The 16,865-nt window shown below is 42.0% G+C and overlaps 1 protein-coding gene across 1 annotated transcript in view; it reads left to right on the forward strand.

The window, feature by feature from the left end:
• Nucleotides 1–5,524: 5,524 nt before the first annotated feature.
• Nucleotides 5,525–16,865, forward strand: part of LOC146559030 (chloride channel protein 2-like) — a 68,664-nt gene continuing 57,323 nt past the window's right edge. Inside the window, exons 1-2 of the mRNA XM_085244764.1 lie at nucleotides 5,525–5,543; nucleotides 5,646–5,700. Coding sequence (XP_085100890.1) covers nucleotides 5,650–5,700 — 51 coding nt within the window. The 5' untranslated portion in view covers nucleotides 5,525–5,543; nucleotides 5,646–5,649. The remainder of the gene's footprint in view (nucleotides 5,544–5,645; nucleotides 5,701–16,865) is intronic.

Below are 16,865 nucleotides of genomic sequence, written 5' to 3' on the forward strand. Positions count from 1 at the left end.
AAACCGTTACATAATTCACCACCACAAAGAATATAAATTGATTTATTGTGAATAAGATGACCAAAACAGAATTAGAATTTTACACAAAAGCATTGAATGTTTATGTGTTTCACAAAGCCCTGCTTTGCCCATTACTGATAGAATAGAATAGAATAGAATAGAATAAACCTTTATTATCCCACGAATGAGAAATGTGGGTGTTACACAGCTCTTGTAGCAAGTGGAATATAAAATGTAGAAGGAAGAAACAAGGTGGTCCTATTTACATAAGCAACTGAAATTCATATATGCATATAACAATGTACAGAAATATGTATAAAAATAGTACAGAGTTGTGCACATAAGTGTGTGTGGGGGGTGGAGTGAATGATTCTGGTGAAATGTACAGTGAACAAACAAGCTGAGTGAGTGAGTGATGAGTGAGATAACCATGTGTTACAGAGTCTGACAGCTGCTGGTAAGAATGGCCTGCGGTAGCGCTCCTTCCTACACTGCCTACATGCCTAATCAGATATTTACAGAGAAATACTCGGTATTTAATTCAATTCAATTCAATTCAATTTTATTTATATAGCGCCAAATCACAACAAAAGTCGCCTCAAGGCGCTTCATAGATACAGAGAAAAACCCAACAATCATATGACCCCCTATGAGCAAGCACTTTGGCGACAGTGGGAAGGAAAAACTCCCTTTTAACAGGAAGAAACCTCCGGCAGAACCAGGCTCAGGGAGGGGCGGCCATCTGCTGCGACCGGTTGGGGTGAGAGAAGGAAGACAGGATAAAGACATGCTGTGGAAGAGAGACAGAGGTTAATAACAGATATGATTCAATGCCGAGAGGTCTATTAATACATAGTGAGTGAGAAAGGTGACTGGAAAGGAAAAACTCAATGCATCATGGGAATCCCCCGGCAGCCTACATCTATTGCAGCATAACAAAGGGAGGATTCAGGGTCACCTGGTCCAGCCCTAACTATATGCTTTAGAAAAAAGGAAAGTTTTAAGCCTAATCTTAAAAGTAGAGATAGTGTCTGTCTCCCGAATCCAAACTGGAAGCTGGTTCCACAGAAGAGGGGCCTGAAAACTGAAGGCTCTCCCTCCCATTCTACTTTTAAATACTCTAGGAACAACAAGTAGGCCTGCAGAGCGAGAGCGGAGCGCTCTAATAGGGTGATATGGTACTACAAGGTCATTAAGATAAGATGGGGCCTGATTATTTAAGACCTTGTATGTGAGGAGCAGGATTTTGAATTCAATTCTGGATTTAACAGGAAGCCAATGAAGGGAAGCCAAAACAGGAGAAATATGCTCTCTCTTTCTAGTCCCTGTCAGGACTCTTGCTGCAGCATTTTGGATTAGCTGAAGGCTTTTCAGTGAGTTTTTTGGACATCCTGATAATAATGAATTACAGTAGTCCAGCCTGGAAGTAATAAATGCATGAACTAGTTTTTCAGCGTCACTCTGAGACAAGATATTTCTAATTTTAGAGATGTTGCGCAAATGGAAGAAAGCAGTCTTACATATTTGTTTAATATGTGCGTTGAAGGACATGTCCTGGTCAAAAATGACTCCAAGGTTCCTCACAGCGTTACTGGAGGCCAAGGTAATGCCATCCAGAGTAAGAATCTGATTAGATACCATATTTCTAAGATTTTCAGGGCCGAGTACAATAACCTCAGTTTTATCTGAATTAAGAAGCAGAAAGTTAGCGGCCATCCAGGTCTTTATGTCTTTAAGACATTCCTGCAGTTTAACTAATTGGTGTGTGTTATCTGGCTTCATGGACAGATAGAGCTGGGTGTCATCTGCATAGCAGTGAAAATGTATGCTATGTCTTCTAATGATGCTGCCTAAGGGAAGCATGTATAATGTAAACAGAATTGGTCCTAGCACTGAACCCTGTGGAACTCCATAATTAACCTCAGTGTGTGAAGAGGACTCTCCATTTACATGCACGAATTGGAGTCTATTAGATAGATATGATACAAACCACTGCAGTGCAGTACCTGTAATACCTACAGCATGTTCTAATCGCTCTAATAGGATATTATGATCAACAGTATCGAACGCTGCACTGAGGTCTAGCAGGACAAGCACAGAGATGAGTCCACTGTCAGAGGCCATAAGAAGATCATTTGTAACCTTCACTAAAGCTGTTTCTGTGCTGTGCTGAGCTCTGAAACCTGACTGAAACTCTTCAAATAAACCATTCCTCTGCAGATGATCTGTTAGCTGTTTGACAACTACTCTTTCAAGGATTTTTGATATGAAAGGAAGGTTGGAGATTGGCCTATAATTAGCTAAGACTGCTGGGTCTAGAGATGGCTTTTTGAGTAAAGGTTTAGATATTCATTGTTTATGTTTAAGTTCCTTTAGTCATCTTAAGCTCCGTTGTTCAGTTATAGTTCTTTGTTTATAAGATCCCTTTATTTCATCACCACCGTGGTTAAGTCTCCTCTAACCTGTCACGTGTCATGTCTGCGTGTCCTGTGTTGTCAAGCTCATGTCATGCCTGTATTCCATTGTTCCTATTTTACTTTGAAAGTTATGTTTCTATGTTCATCGTGCTTGGTGTTACTTTTCCCTATGGTGTCATGATGTCATTCCAGTCAGCTGGTCTCAGAGTTCTTACTAATCAGGTTCAGGTTCATGTTCCTGTTCAGTTCCATGTCCATGTCTTTTGTTGCAGTTTTCATATTTATTTAGTAGGGGTGCAACAAAACAGATCCACTGAGCACTCAACACAGACAGCATCGTCAGAAGAAAAGTTGATAAAATAAATTTAAAAATGTTGTATTGTTCGATACATATGCGTACCGAACCGAAAGCACTGTATCAAACGGTTCAATACCGATACATGCGCTCGACTACTCTGCCTAGGCTGCACTGTCGAGTGCAGATCCACTGAGCGCAGCACAAGCTAGCAAGACAGAAGCTAAGCTCGTTGCAACATGGCAACTTCCTCAACGCTACCCCAAACTGAACCTCCCCCACCCTCATTCAGATCTGGCGTTTGGAACTATTTTGGTTTTCATGTGACGTATGACCCTGATGGTAAGCGCGTCATGAACAAAAGTAAAACAGTATGTCGGATGTGCCACGCAATGCTCAATTGGTGGGAACTACTGCGTCAGCGCAGTTAGCTTGTTAACGTGTTGACGCCGTCCAGCCTCACGCACTGGGCGATCCGCGGTAGCTCGTTAATGTCATTTTATGAGATTAGTGCTGACAGCACTAGTGGGAACACAACGAATATGACTGCACATTTACTCCGACAGCATCCTAGTGCAAAGACAAGTGGAAGCAGACAAAAACAACAAGCAGGCATGCTACAAACTTTACCCGAGTGATTTAGACAGCCGTTAGCACAGGATTCTCCTTATGGGGACCTGATATGTTTAATATGCTGCTGAGAATATAGCCCAGAAGAAGCGTATAGTAGAGCTTTTATTTTGAAAGAGCCATTTCTCTGTAATAAACTCTCTTTTCCAAAGATGAGGGATTTCTCCATCAGATAGATTTATTTTTTATGACTTTGTTGTTTCAGCAACATTAAATTTAAAAACTGTACTTTTGAGTTAACATATATATTTATAATTTTAATAAATGACAAATTAAAAAGGCATGAACATTTTTTTGTATCGAAAAAATATCAATCCAACCAACCAAAGTATCAAACTGAACCGTGATTTTTGTGTATCGTTGCACCCCTAGTATTTAGTTATCTCCCAGTTTAGGTGTCAAGTTAGGTTTTGCCCAGTTCGCTCTTGGTTTGTTTTTGTGTTCACATTTTGTCAAGCCAAATAAACGGCTCGCCTTTTGTTTAATCTTAGTTCCATCTCCTACCGTGTCTGCATTCGGATCTCAGTATTCACTTAAACGTATGCACTGTCATGGTCGGCTCCATGACAGGTGTTTGTTCCTCTGTTTTTAAGAGGGTTGCTGATGGCGGTTCTCTGCAACAGTATGGGGCAAGATGTAGACTTAGGCCTGGGGGGGCTTGAGTAATCATCTTGCAGCCTCACATAGATTTTTCTCTCTATTTTAGCTTGCTCATGTTTTTCAGCTTTTTCTAATTACATGTGCTCATCCATATTTATCTAACTTGCTCTCACTTTTGCTGCTTTATCCTTTATTTTCCCCACCGTTTACATTTCCAATCATCTGTCTCCTCAAACCTGAACTGTGTTTGCCTTAAGGGAAGAAGCACAACTTCCCCCCATTTTTTTTGTAATTTTATTTTTGTTTTAGTTTATTTTAGTTTTATTTAATTGTCTACTTTTTGAGTCACCACACTATTTCAGCTTCTGTTTATGTATTTTATTTTATGTATTTATTTAATTTTTATTTGTTTTAGGATAGAGTTAAGAATGTCCTAAAGCCACCAAGAGAAACATGTTTTTAACCTGGTTACATTTCAACTGACTTTTTTTACTGAGTGAATGAACAAAATAATAAAAGAGGAAAAATAGAATAGAATAAAATAGAATGCCTGCTTATTGTGCGTGCTCCACACCAACTGTGCAGCTATAAAATATAAATAGTAAGATAGCAGGAATAAATATCAAACAGGAGATATATATATATAAATATAAACAAAATAGATATATACAGACAGGAGGAATATAAACAAAACAAGACAAGGGCACACATTAGAAGAACAGGTTAGAAAGTCCTTGGAAGCAGTGCAAAAGGACTTGGTCTGAGTCTGTGTGTGAGTGGCCTCAGTGATGATGGTTACTCAGACCATGGGTCAGATAGGTGAGCAAGGTGGGTGAGGGGGGTAGTATTTGTTAACAGTGTGAATGGAGCAGCAGCTGTTAGTGGGTCTGCAAGTGTGGGACCTGATTGACCTGAGGCTGATCATTTATCAGTCATTTGTTCATTATGTGCTCACAATAAAACAATCTATGTAGAGACAGTGGCACTCGAGTATAGACTATATTTGTTCTTTTTCAACTGAGCCACAGTATGTAGACTCATACCACTTCATATTCATTTTTGTGACTTTTGATTGAGAAACATTTTAAAAAACAAGCAAAAAAAAAAACCAAACAAAAAAACATTGGTGGTAGACATCTTGTAGTTCCCCATATATTGTTCCCATTTCTTACATAAGCTAGAACAATAGAAATATTGGTTGCATAATTCTAGAAGACAAAGAAGATACGTCACGTACAACTGTAAAAGAAAAAAGTCATTAAAGAGCTCAGAAGGGTTAAATATGAAATGTTTTCATATTGTTTGACCTTGGATGAATTTGTGATTGTATGTAGAACAAAAACATTAATCTAGATATCAAAATAACATTTTTTTTAAGTGAATACAATGAAGAATTAAAGATAAATGTAAAAGAAATGTGAGTAAAAAGCCATGACAAGTAAGCCATTCATATGGCTTGCCTGACACACCCACCTGAGCTACCGAACCAAAAAGCTCCGCCTCAGTCTTTATATCTTGAGGCTAACTTCAGGCTATAAAAAGAAGGATCAAACTGTAACAAGCGCACACTCTTTAAGTTTGCTTGGTGATCTCCTTTACAAGTAAAGTTAGCTTAATGCTTTAATTATTGAGAACACAGCATTGTTTCATTCGAAAGCATTGTTGAGCTTTTCTCTAACTTGCGACCTGTAAATCTCGAGCAGAACCATGGCAGGAGACCGGTCAGATCATCGGGTGCTGCAGTATGAACAAAGTCTTGTAAGTTTTCACTTGTCACCATATGAACTTTGTGCACTTTTCCCACAGTGCATCCACTTATGAGTGAAACGTGAGTAAAGTGTGATCAAAGCTGGACTAGAGATGTAATGAGTGAATTGTGATGCGTAACTTGTGAAAAATAAGTATATGCATGTACTTTTTGTCTGTGTGATTCTGACAACTTTTCTGGGTGATTGTATGTTTGAGAAAATATAAGTTTTAAATGATGCCCCACCTCTGGCTTTCGAGTAAAACGTCTGTGGAGCCATTTTGTCCATTTTTTCAGATTAACTGGTCTTTGATTAACTAGTGAGAGTGAAATGGATCAAAGGCATAACATCCAAAATGGCACAGGAGCCAGAAGAAACAAGAGTCCTTCTACATTAGAGAGTATGCATATATCCATACCTTAAAATGGACATTAATATCTTTAGGGCTAGGTTCTATCTTCTGAACCAAAAGCCCAACTTTGTTTAAGCAGCATATATTTTTCTTATGAAATCAGTTTTAGCCCTGCAAATATTCCTTTATTCATTTTTACTTTAATAGATTATCTAAATAATTTGATTGAAATAGGTAATGTTTCTAAAAAGTTGTCTAGAACTGGGTACGCCATGGAAATACAGTACTTGCCATTCTTGCAAAATACACATGAACCTGTTGACATCAACTATGCAGCAATTTCATTTCCAGCAAGTGTCTCACAGCCTACGTTGTTGGTGCGGTGACATTAAAAATGATTTTTAGCAAACCAAAGCAAAAAAGTGGTTCTCAAAAATGTAAAGAGACAAGAGAGCAGGATGAAGATACCACCAGGTGTACGGATCTGAGCAGTGTTGCAAGGCCCAAAGTTACAAAGTTCTGATTGGCAAGCAGTAGCAAACTTTGTGTTTTTGTAAAGGACTAAAACGTTGCACCGTTCATGTTGAAAATATGCACTCGTATTTTATTACATGCATGCGATATGTCGACAAGTTGGTAAATTGGAAATGACTGTTGAATGAGGAATTCTAGAAATCAGTTTGTTAGCAAGACTCAACCTGTTTTAGGCGTGTGGTAGCCTATTTGAAGAAGACTGTGTGAGTTTAAGAGCATAAGAGTAACTAAAGGTGTCCGTTCACGCAACCTCTGACTGAGGTGCTGATAAAAAGCATGAATGATGACAACTGCTATATCTTATTTATGCTCTTACAGTGTGAATGTAAGTGAGACAGAGAATGAGAGAGAGAATGTAAGATGGTGTGATTGCTCCTGTACAATGTGGCAGAGAGGGGCCCCAAAAAATATCTGCCCGGGCCCCAGAGACAGTTATGTCACAGAGTTTTTACTGTGGACTTGCTTTTCAGGAGCTGAAAAACAGAAGAAAAAAACATTGTGAACATATTTTCTTTAAAGAAATTTCAAGTTATATAGCTGAGACTGCAGCTACAGCACCAATGCCTGCTCATAATTTCACCAAAGCTAATTAAATCTTTGCAAAATGTTTTTGATGACACTAACACCGTTCACACACACTGTTATGTAATTTGAAGATTGTCATACAATTTATATTATCTGCACTCAAAGGGGCTGGATGCTGGTCCATTAGTGCTGCTGTGTACTCACTGGGCACCAGTGTTGGGTAAGTTACTTTAAAGTAGTAACTTAGTTACATTACTAGTTACTTCTATCAAAAGTAACTCAGTTACTTCAAGTTACTCGTTACTTTCAGAGTAACTAGTTACTAGGGAAAGTAACTTTGGTTTTACTCAGAATTCTCTTGTTAATGTGTTGCTTCCGTAACTGGATACTAGAGCAGGGCGATATGACCAAAAATATTTATCACGATATACATTTGAAAATTTGCGATAACGATATAATTGACACTAGACAAAATACTTTACAACTCCACAACTTTATTAGTGAAAAAAACCCATCAATGTATTTTCACTTAAACAAGCAGCTGTTTTTTATGTGCATAAAAGTTATATAAAAATGTAACAGTGCTAATTCCTTGCTGACAGTTTAACCAAAAGGCATTTCCAGTGGAAACTGGCCGACATATCCTCAGCATAACCATGTATAATATCCACAGAACTTAAAAAGAGGTTACACACACACAATACGGTAACATTATGTTGAAGCACAGTACGTATCACTCTGCGAGGCTCCGCCTACAATAGCCGTAATGCTCCGACAATCTATCAAGCGGTGCGGCTTCGTAGCTTAGCAAAGTCGTACTGAAACATCTGACAGATTTTCGAGCGCCGTGCACATAAAATCGTTTCGAGGTCAGTAAACACAACCAGAGTTCATACATAAGGCACACGGGATTATAAGGGGCTCTGTCGACTTTCAGAGAAATCAAAGGATTGATTTTAAGTGCCCCGTATTTTCCAAACAACACGGTAATAACGACGGCCCGCTAGCATGCGCTACCAAAAATAGTGCTTTGTTGTGTATCTGACGGACGAAAGCTAAACCAGTTCCACACCAGTGAAGTTGCAGCATTTTTACAAACCAGTTCTGGTTCATCCGTTTCATTCATCGATCCACTTTCGCTCTTCTCATTCTGCGTCGCCGCCATGTGCGTATGTAAACAAAGGCACTGCGCATGCGCATTTTACCCATATTCTATCGCGATATGTCATTTTCCTATTGTTGCCCAAAATTATACCGGTATTACCGTAAACGGTATGATATAGCCCAGCTCAGAACTCGGAAATTCTGCCTTCTGAATAGGAAGATGTAGGTAACACCAGACTGCAGATGAGCTGCATACAGGGCTGGACTGGGACAGAAAATCGTCCCAGGCGTTTTGACTAGAGACCGGCCCACCATTATAGGAAAAATCATAAAGCCTTTGAATGAAAACAAACACTGTTGTGACAGTGATGTTCACTGTTCTGATGGTATATATGCATCAATCTATCAATTGTTTGTTCTAAGATTCAGATAATTATTTTTTAAAAGTGAGACATTTTAAATGAGAATAAGAAAGAAAAGTATGTCTTTGTGCCCCCCTCTCCCTGTTAATGCCCTACATGGACCCCTGGCAACACTTTGCTAGACCCGCCCCTGCACAGTTACCAGCTGTCAGCTACTTAGAAAAGGATCCTGGTGTTATTTGTCTCTCAGAAACAGTTCATAACTTCCCTTCAACTCATCCATGTCACCTAAAAGGTAAACCTGTTTCTCCATCACCTGCTCAGCTCTGATGGTTCAGTAAGGACATCTCCTGGTTTCATCTTCATGTTTCCCTCTCACCAGATAACCAAACCATATCATGACCAGCAGCTTTACAGCTGTGGCTCCAGCAAACATCAGCTGATACTAGAAATTAATATTAAATAAATTCTAACAACAGCTGATCAAGCTTAAACGTGCTGCTGTTGTTTAGCGCGACATCCGCTGGTTTCCTGTTTCTGGAGCAAAGTGGGCGATAAACAAACAAGAGAGACGATCAGCTGATCATTGATCAGTTTCATGACTGAAGTAGAAACAGGAGAGGGAGGGAGGGGAGAAAATGAGAGGAGAAGAGGCAGCTTTGTGTCTTTTTCATTGTAGCTGAAGTCCGGGACAAAATGTTCCTTTTCACCTCAATACGAAACCCGTAATATTTTCTCTGAATACCAGACGATTCTGTTTTTTACGGGACGGTTGGCAACTCTAATAATTAACCTACGAACAAAATAAAGTTCAACATCAGTAACATAGCACCACCCAGCTGTATAGAAACTCCGTCATGCTAGCTAGCACGCAGTACGAAAAAGTCAGCATAACGAAAATAAACTCGCCCTAAACTTGATTTATATGTGACTCAGATACACTGCAGGTCATAACTTCTTACCTGGAGTTCAGTTCACCTGACACTCTCGGACCAGTGGCTGCTTCGGGTCTCTCCTCTTGCCTCCCTTTTCCTTCATCCACCTGCTGGCCTCCACCACTTGCTAATGTTATTGAATCTGTGGAAGCTCCGCGATAGCCACCACACGAAGTAACGAGTAACGAGCCTATCTAAATCCCAGTAACGAGTAACGCGTTCCTGGTTTTGGCATAATAACTAGTTACCGTGCTTGTTACCACAATAATAACATAGTCACTGTAACGCGTTACTTAATAACGTGTTAGTCCCAACACTGCTGGGCACAAATCTGGACCTGTTTAGCTAATAATATGCGTTTTATGTTCAGTACATCATGTGCTCTGCTGCTCACTTATAAATAAACAAAACAGATACAATGTTAACATGAATTTATTTTCCTAGATTATTTCTTTCTTCAAAAACCACTTAGGAATCAATGTGCTACTGTTGGAGTATTTATTACTGCTGCAGTATGTTTATAGAAAAATTATAGACTTCAAATGAACAATGTAAATATGTAACCACATAATAGTAAAAAAAAGAAAAGAAAAGAAAAGACTCTTAGCTAGAAGCCAAATCCCTTTCAAATTGTGTCAACTCTGTCTTGTCTTTTAAATGTTGGCCTATTCTTCACCTCTCCTGCTCTTTTATCACTCTGTGACACACTGAAGTCCCCAAGTGCAAGTCGATATCTGTTATAAGCTTCTTCTGCAGATGGGTTTCCAATTACGCAATTCCCAGTTAGTAGTTCACCTTTTCTTTGTAATTAAAAGCACCAATTTATAATGCAGAGATCGCACTGCAGAATTAATATCAGCTCAGAACAAAATCTACAGTTCCCATCTTTCTAGCTCAGTGAATGTGACCCACAGCAAAAACTGCATCGAGCCATTGGTCTGATGCCTTACACAGACATTTCCAGGTATAAGATAGGACATTAAGAAATGGTTTATACTCTAAATCGGTCATGTCTACACAATTCCAAATCCATTGAATCAAGTTGCAATTGGCACTCATTTTTCATACATGACTGAGCCTCCTGGAATTTTACTGAACTTAGTGACAAAACCTATGTGGCAATAGCGGCTAACCTTGATATAAACAGGACTTGCACAAGACTTCTCAGCTTGTAGTGAGGAGAAAAAGCAGGAGTCAACTTTTTTCCTGACACGAATGTAACAATAGACACAATGGGACCTGAGTCAACAAACAAATGTGACTCAAAGCTTCTTTGAACTAAATGACCTGAGTGTGTTTGTGGTTAAAACACACTCATGGATGAGTGTGTGTGTGTGTACCATGTTTATATATCTGTGGGGACTATGTGGTTTTAGTGTCAGGGCTACAGTTAGGTTAGGGTTAGGCATTCATTGTTGATGGTTAGGGTTAAGGTAGGTGGGTAAGGAAAGCATTATGTGAATTAGATGTCCCCAACAAGATATGAAAACACAACTTTGTGTGTGTGTTATTTAACGTGCATGCTGTGTCCTGTATGTTATCAAGGGAAACCTCTCTGTGAAGGAGCAGAACCCACTTTCCAAAAATGTGTAACCTGCTTAACAGGTACAGTACTTCGTTTCTGTCCGAAGTATAGATTCTAAGTACTTTAAATCTCTGCATTCAGTTGTTGAAACAAGCCAAACTAACACACAATGCAACCATGACAGCCACAGAGTAAATGGGAAAGTTCTATATATCCTTTTGCCACACCAGCCAATACTTTGTTTCATATTCAATGTTCCCATGCACAACCACTCACAAACAGGGTTGTAGTGAGTTTTACACACTTGTGAAACTTAAATCTATTAAGTTTTGACTAAATTACCTGAATTGTCATTATAAATTTCAGGCAACCCTGGTTTGAGCATTATAGACAAATTTGAACATAAGTCAGATCTGTATTGTCAGGACAATGAGTGAGCTGCAATATAAAGTACTGTGCAAAGGTCATGATCGATCCTTCATGTTTTTGTTTTTCTGCTTTCTCGGAGCCAGACTGTAACGAGTTCAAGGAAAAACGTGCTCTGTAATTCAACTACCACAAAATATTTCATAGGAAAATATTTATTATGAGCCTGCTGGATGGTTATGAAATTTATGGTTCTTTGGGGTTCTTAGAGGTTGGATTATTTTTAGCAGAGAAAGCATGTGGGGGAATATTACACAAATAATGCCTGGAGCAGGCTCTGACTCAGGCCCCTAGTGATCCTGCAGCTACTGTACCACTTTCACTATATTACATTTTCAAATAGTTACACAGTTATGGTTCTTGTTATTTAGGCTGGTGAAGTGTTACACCTTAACCACCACAATCAACTATAGCTCCATCCATGCAAGGGAGACCTCCTACCCTACGCAGGCGCGGTCCTAGCCTGTTTGGTGCCCTGGTTGAACACTCCCTCTCAAAGACTCATCTGTTTACCTGCATCTTTTGCCCGTTTCTCCTCTTCTTTTCTCTTTTTTCTAAACTGAGGACCTGATTGCTTTGACCTTTTCTTGTCCATCTTTCATCAGTGATTTTGCACTCCAGTATCAACACCCAACCCCACAACATACACTAATAGACTAATAGGCCTACACCTTGTATAGGGTTTCTTTTTTTCTGGGATTTCACACAACCCAGGAAAAATAATTGATACATAATGGGCTTGCATTTACAGCATTATGAATGAAATGTGGTCTATTTGGAAGCAGCCCGCCCCTCCCCTGTTGACAGGTTGTGTGTGAGACTTCAGCAGCAGCAGCAGGCGCAGCGAGGGCCCTCGTGCTCACTTTTCAATTATATGTGTGTGATAGAATTTAGAAAACACATTAATGCAAATTATAAGTCTGTATCATAATGTCTTCAGTGTTTGTGTTTGTTGTAGGGCTGTCAATGTTAACACGTTAATGTGATTACAATTTTTAACGCAATCAACCTATCTGCAGCACAGAAGGGACAAACTTTGGACAAACTGCCTGAAATGCGTTGACAGAGACATTTCAGAGATTTTGAGTCATTCTGCGCTCCAAATGGTTTAATTGTGTTAAAAATTGTAATCGCGTTAATCATTCAAATTCAAATTCAAATTCAAATTTTATTTGTCACGTACACAGTCATACACAGTACGATATGTAGTGAAATGCTTGGACAACTGCTCGTGACCTAAAGAAAACAAAAAAGGAAAAGGCTATGAATAAGATAGGAAATAAATATGAAAAATTAAAAAGGGTAAATTTAACTAGGAAGGAATAAAATATAAATTAAGGTTAAAAATGAAATAACTGTACAACACAAATTAGAATGAAGGGTAAATTTAACTGGGAAGAATAAGATAAAATATATAAATTAAAGTTGAAAATAAAATAACTGTACAACAAAATACACAATACACAATATAGAACTATATAAGAATGTATGAAGAAATCTAAGTATAAATAAATATATACACAATAACAGCAGCTGTACCAGTATTAACTGGAAATGAAGAATATAGTGACCAGTGTTGTGCAAAAACAAAGTCCAGAAAGTCCAGTGTGTGTGTAAGAACCATATGTGTGGGTCAGTACTGTGTGGTGGTGTGATTGAGAGACCGTATCGCCTGCGGGAAGAAGCTCCTCCTCAGTCTCTCTGTGTTGGTCTTCAGGGAGCGGAATCGCTTTCCTGACCTCAACAGAGAGAACAGTCTGTTGTTGGGATGGCTGAGGTCCTTCACGATCTTCCTGGCCTTGGTCCAGCACCGCCTGCTGTAGATTGAGTGCAGGTCAGGGAGCTCGGAGCGGATGGTGCGCTCAGCTGACCGCACAACCCTCTGTAGAGCTCGTCTGTCCTGCATGGTGCTGTTCCCGAACCAGGTTAAGATGTTTCCCGCCAGGATGCTCTCTATGGTGCACGAGTAAAAGTTCCTGAGCACCTTGGAGGGCAGTTGGAAGTCTCTCAAGCGTCTGAGGTGGTAGAGACGCTGTCGGGCCTTTTTCACCACGGTGTTGATGTGACAGGACCATGACAGGTCCTGCGTGATGTGAACTCCGAGGTATTTGAAGCTGTCCACTCTCTCCACTGGGCACTCGTTGATGACGGGGGTCTGGTAGTTCCTCTCCTGCTTAGTGCTGAAGTCCACTATCAGCTCCTTTGTCTTACTGACGTTTAGAAGGAGGTTGTTCCTCTGGCACCAGTTCTCCAGATTCCTAATCTCCTTCACGTAGGCCGTCTCGTTGTTATCAGAGATCAGGCCCACCACGACGGTGTCGTCAGCAAACTTGATGATGGTGGTGGAGTTGGTAGTGGCCACACAGTCATATGTGTACAAAGAGTACAGCAGGGGGCTCAGAACACACCCCTGGGGGGCTCCAGTGCTGAGAGTGGTGGAGGCTGAGACATGTCCGCCCATCCTTACTGCCTGTGGTCTGCCAGTTAGGAAGTTGGAGATCCACTGACACATAGATGAGCTGAGTCCCAGATGCTCCAGCTTGGTGGTGAGTGTGGAGGGAATTATGGTATTAAATGCAGAGCTGTAGTCTATGAAGAGCATTTTAACATAATTCCCCCTTCTAGTGTCCAAGTGAGTGAGTGATGTGTGGAGGAGATGAGAGATGGCATCGTCTGTGGAACGATTTGGACGGTAAGCGAACTGTAGTGGGTCCAGTGTGTCTGGTAGTGAAGAAATGATGAAGTCTCTGACCAGGCGTTCAAAGCACTTCATCACTACTGAGGTGAGGGCTACAGGGCGATAGTCATTGAGAGAAGCAGGGTGGGGTTTCTTCGGGACAGGAACAATGATGGACTCTTTGAAGCATGTGGGGATCACCGACTGAGATAAAGAGATGTTGAATATCTCAGTGAACACAGGAGCTAGCTGGTATGCGCAGTCTCTTAGGATACGACCTGGGATGCCGTCTGGTCCTGCTGCTTTCCTGGTGTTCACTCTCTTGAAGGCTCTCCTTACTTCATGCTCGGAGATGACGAGCACGTTTCTGGTGCTGGCAGTATCTTCCTGTCTGCAGCCGTTAGCGCCGCTAACACTAGCATTGTTGGAGACCTTAGCTGCAGCCTCGAAGCGAGCATAGAAAGTGTTCAGCTCGTCTGCCAAAGTCACGGCCGCGTTCGTCATACCGGTTGTTGGTGCTTTATAGTCCGTTATTGTCCTTAGTCCCCGCCACAGGCTCCTAGAGTCACTCTGTTGGAGTTGTGACTCTAGTTTCCTCCCGTAGCGCTGCTTCGCCTCTTTCACCGCCCTCCGCACGTTATATGACACGGCTTTGTACGGGTCCATGTCCCCCGTTGTGAGTCCCGTGTTGTAGGCAGCGGTGCGGGATCTCAGAGCGTCGCGGATGGTTTTATCCACCCACGGCTTCTGGTTGGGAAACGTTGTGATAGTCTTTGTCTCCACGGTATCATCCGCTAGTTTCCCGATGAATCCCACAACCGCTTCCGTAAACACGTTGACGTCATCGTCGGAGCTGTTTCTGAACATGCCCCAGTCTGCGTCATCGAGTGCGTCCTGTAACGCGGCCACCGATTGATCCGTCCAGCGCGCGACCTTCCTCTGAACCGGAACTTCCTGTTTCAGCCTTTGTTTGTATTTTGGCATGAGGAAGATGGCGGCGTGATCAGATTTGCCAAACGGGGGGCGGGATTGTGCCTTGTAGCCGTCCTTGACCGTAGTGTAGCAGTGGTCCAGTGTCCTTTCACCCCTGGTGGGGCAGGTGATGTGTTGATAAAAGTTCGGCGCTGCGCGTTTGAGGTTGGCGCTATTAAAGTCCCCCGTCACAATAAGCGCAGCGTCCCGGTGTTGTGTCTGGTGCTGTGTGAGTGCCTCATGCAGCTCTCATAAGGCGGTGACCGTGTCCGCTTGTGGTGGAATATAAACGGCACTTACAATGACCGATGTAAATTCCCGAGGTAGATAAAAAGGACGACACATGATGGACAGTAGTTCCAGATTTGGTGTGCAGGAGCGTGTGAGAGGAACAACGTTCGCACTGTTGCACCAGTTGTTGTTCACCATTAAACACACGCCGCCTCCCCTTGACTTCCGCGAGTCCCGTGTCCTGTCCATGCGGTGAACCGAGAAGAACTCGGCCGGCTGGATGGCGTGGTCCGGCACCGCTGGGTTCAGCCATGTCTCGGTGAAGCAGAGGAGATTGCAGTCCCGAATGTCTCTCTGGAACTTTATCCTGGCCCTGAGGTCGTCAAGCTTGTTCTCCAGTGACTGGACGTTGGCGAGCAGGATGCTAGGCAGAGGTGTGCGGTGTGCACGAGCTCTCAGCCTGTTCCTGACGCCGGCTCGCTTCCCTCTAGGCCGCCGCCGCTTCCCTTTGTTCTCCCTCGAGATCTCACTTTGATGATGACATGATGACAGCATTAACGTTGACAGCCCTAGTTTGTTGGTTTATTTCAGTTTAGTTTTGTGAGCTGGTTATTAGATGCCGCTCCAGCCAGAGAATGCCGCCCCGCTCTCTCCTTCCTGTGTGGCAAGCAGCAGGGGCACCTCGCAAACAGAGGGTGCCTTTACTCTCCGCAAAAGTACTCGGCCCTGAAAATCTTAGAAATATGGTATCTAATCAGATTCTTACTCTGGATGGCATTACCTTGGCCTCCAGTAACGCTGTGAGGAACCTTGGAGTCATTTTTGACCAGGACATGTCCTTCAACGCACATATTAAACAAATATGTAAGACTGCTTTCTTCCATAAGTGGGGGCTCGTCCGGGATTGTTTGGGTTATGGCACAGTTTAGCCTGGGTGATTTTATAGCTAGGCCTGCATTGGACCAGCTTGATGCATGTCGGAAGGAGGATTTGTGTGCTGTTGCCGCGCATTATGACATCCTTGTGGCCAAGTCCATGAAGAAGAGCGAGTTAAAGACTCTTGTTGTCAGTGGGTTGGTTGGGCAAGGCGTGTTCCCCTTAGAGGTGGACTCGGGGGATGCCGCGTCACTCCTCGAAACCTCTGGTCATCCTCAGGTTTGTGCTGAGGAGGGGGCGGGGACACCTACGGTGGTCAGACCAGGTGAGGGAAAGCCACCAACCTCTCTTCCACGGTTTGAGCCCTTCTCTGTCGAATCTAGTAATCCCAGTGTTAGTGCACGCGTAAAGGTACGTTTAGTTCGTCTTGAACTTGAGGCCAAAGAAAGGGAACGTAAGGATGAGCTTGAGTTCAAGTTGAAGTGTCGGGAGCTAGAAGCTGAGACATCTATTAGGTTGCGTCAACTGGAGTTGCAAGCTAACAAATTGTCTCCTGAGCCTTCTGCTCCACCTACAGTGAAGGATGAAGACAACAATAGCAATCCTTCAGATAATTCTCTCCCTGCTCCTGCACCTCCGGCATTTGATGTGGGCAA

The sequence above is a fragment of the Mchenga conophoros genome, linkage group LG14 (assembly GCF_057382185.1).
Source record: "Mchenga conophoros isolate Kocher_MC1m ecotype Shallow Benthic linkage group LG14, M_conophoros_male_GT1.1, whole genome shotgun sequence".
NCBI classification, from domain to species: Eukaryota; Metazoa; Chordata; class Actinopteri; order Cichliformes; family Cichlidae; genus Mchenga; species Mchenga conophoros.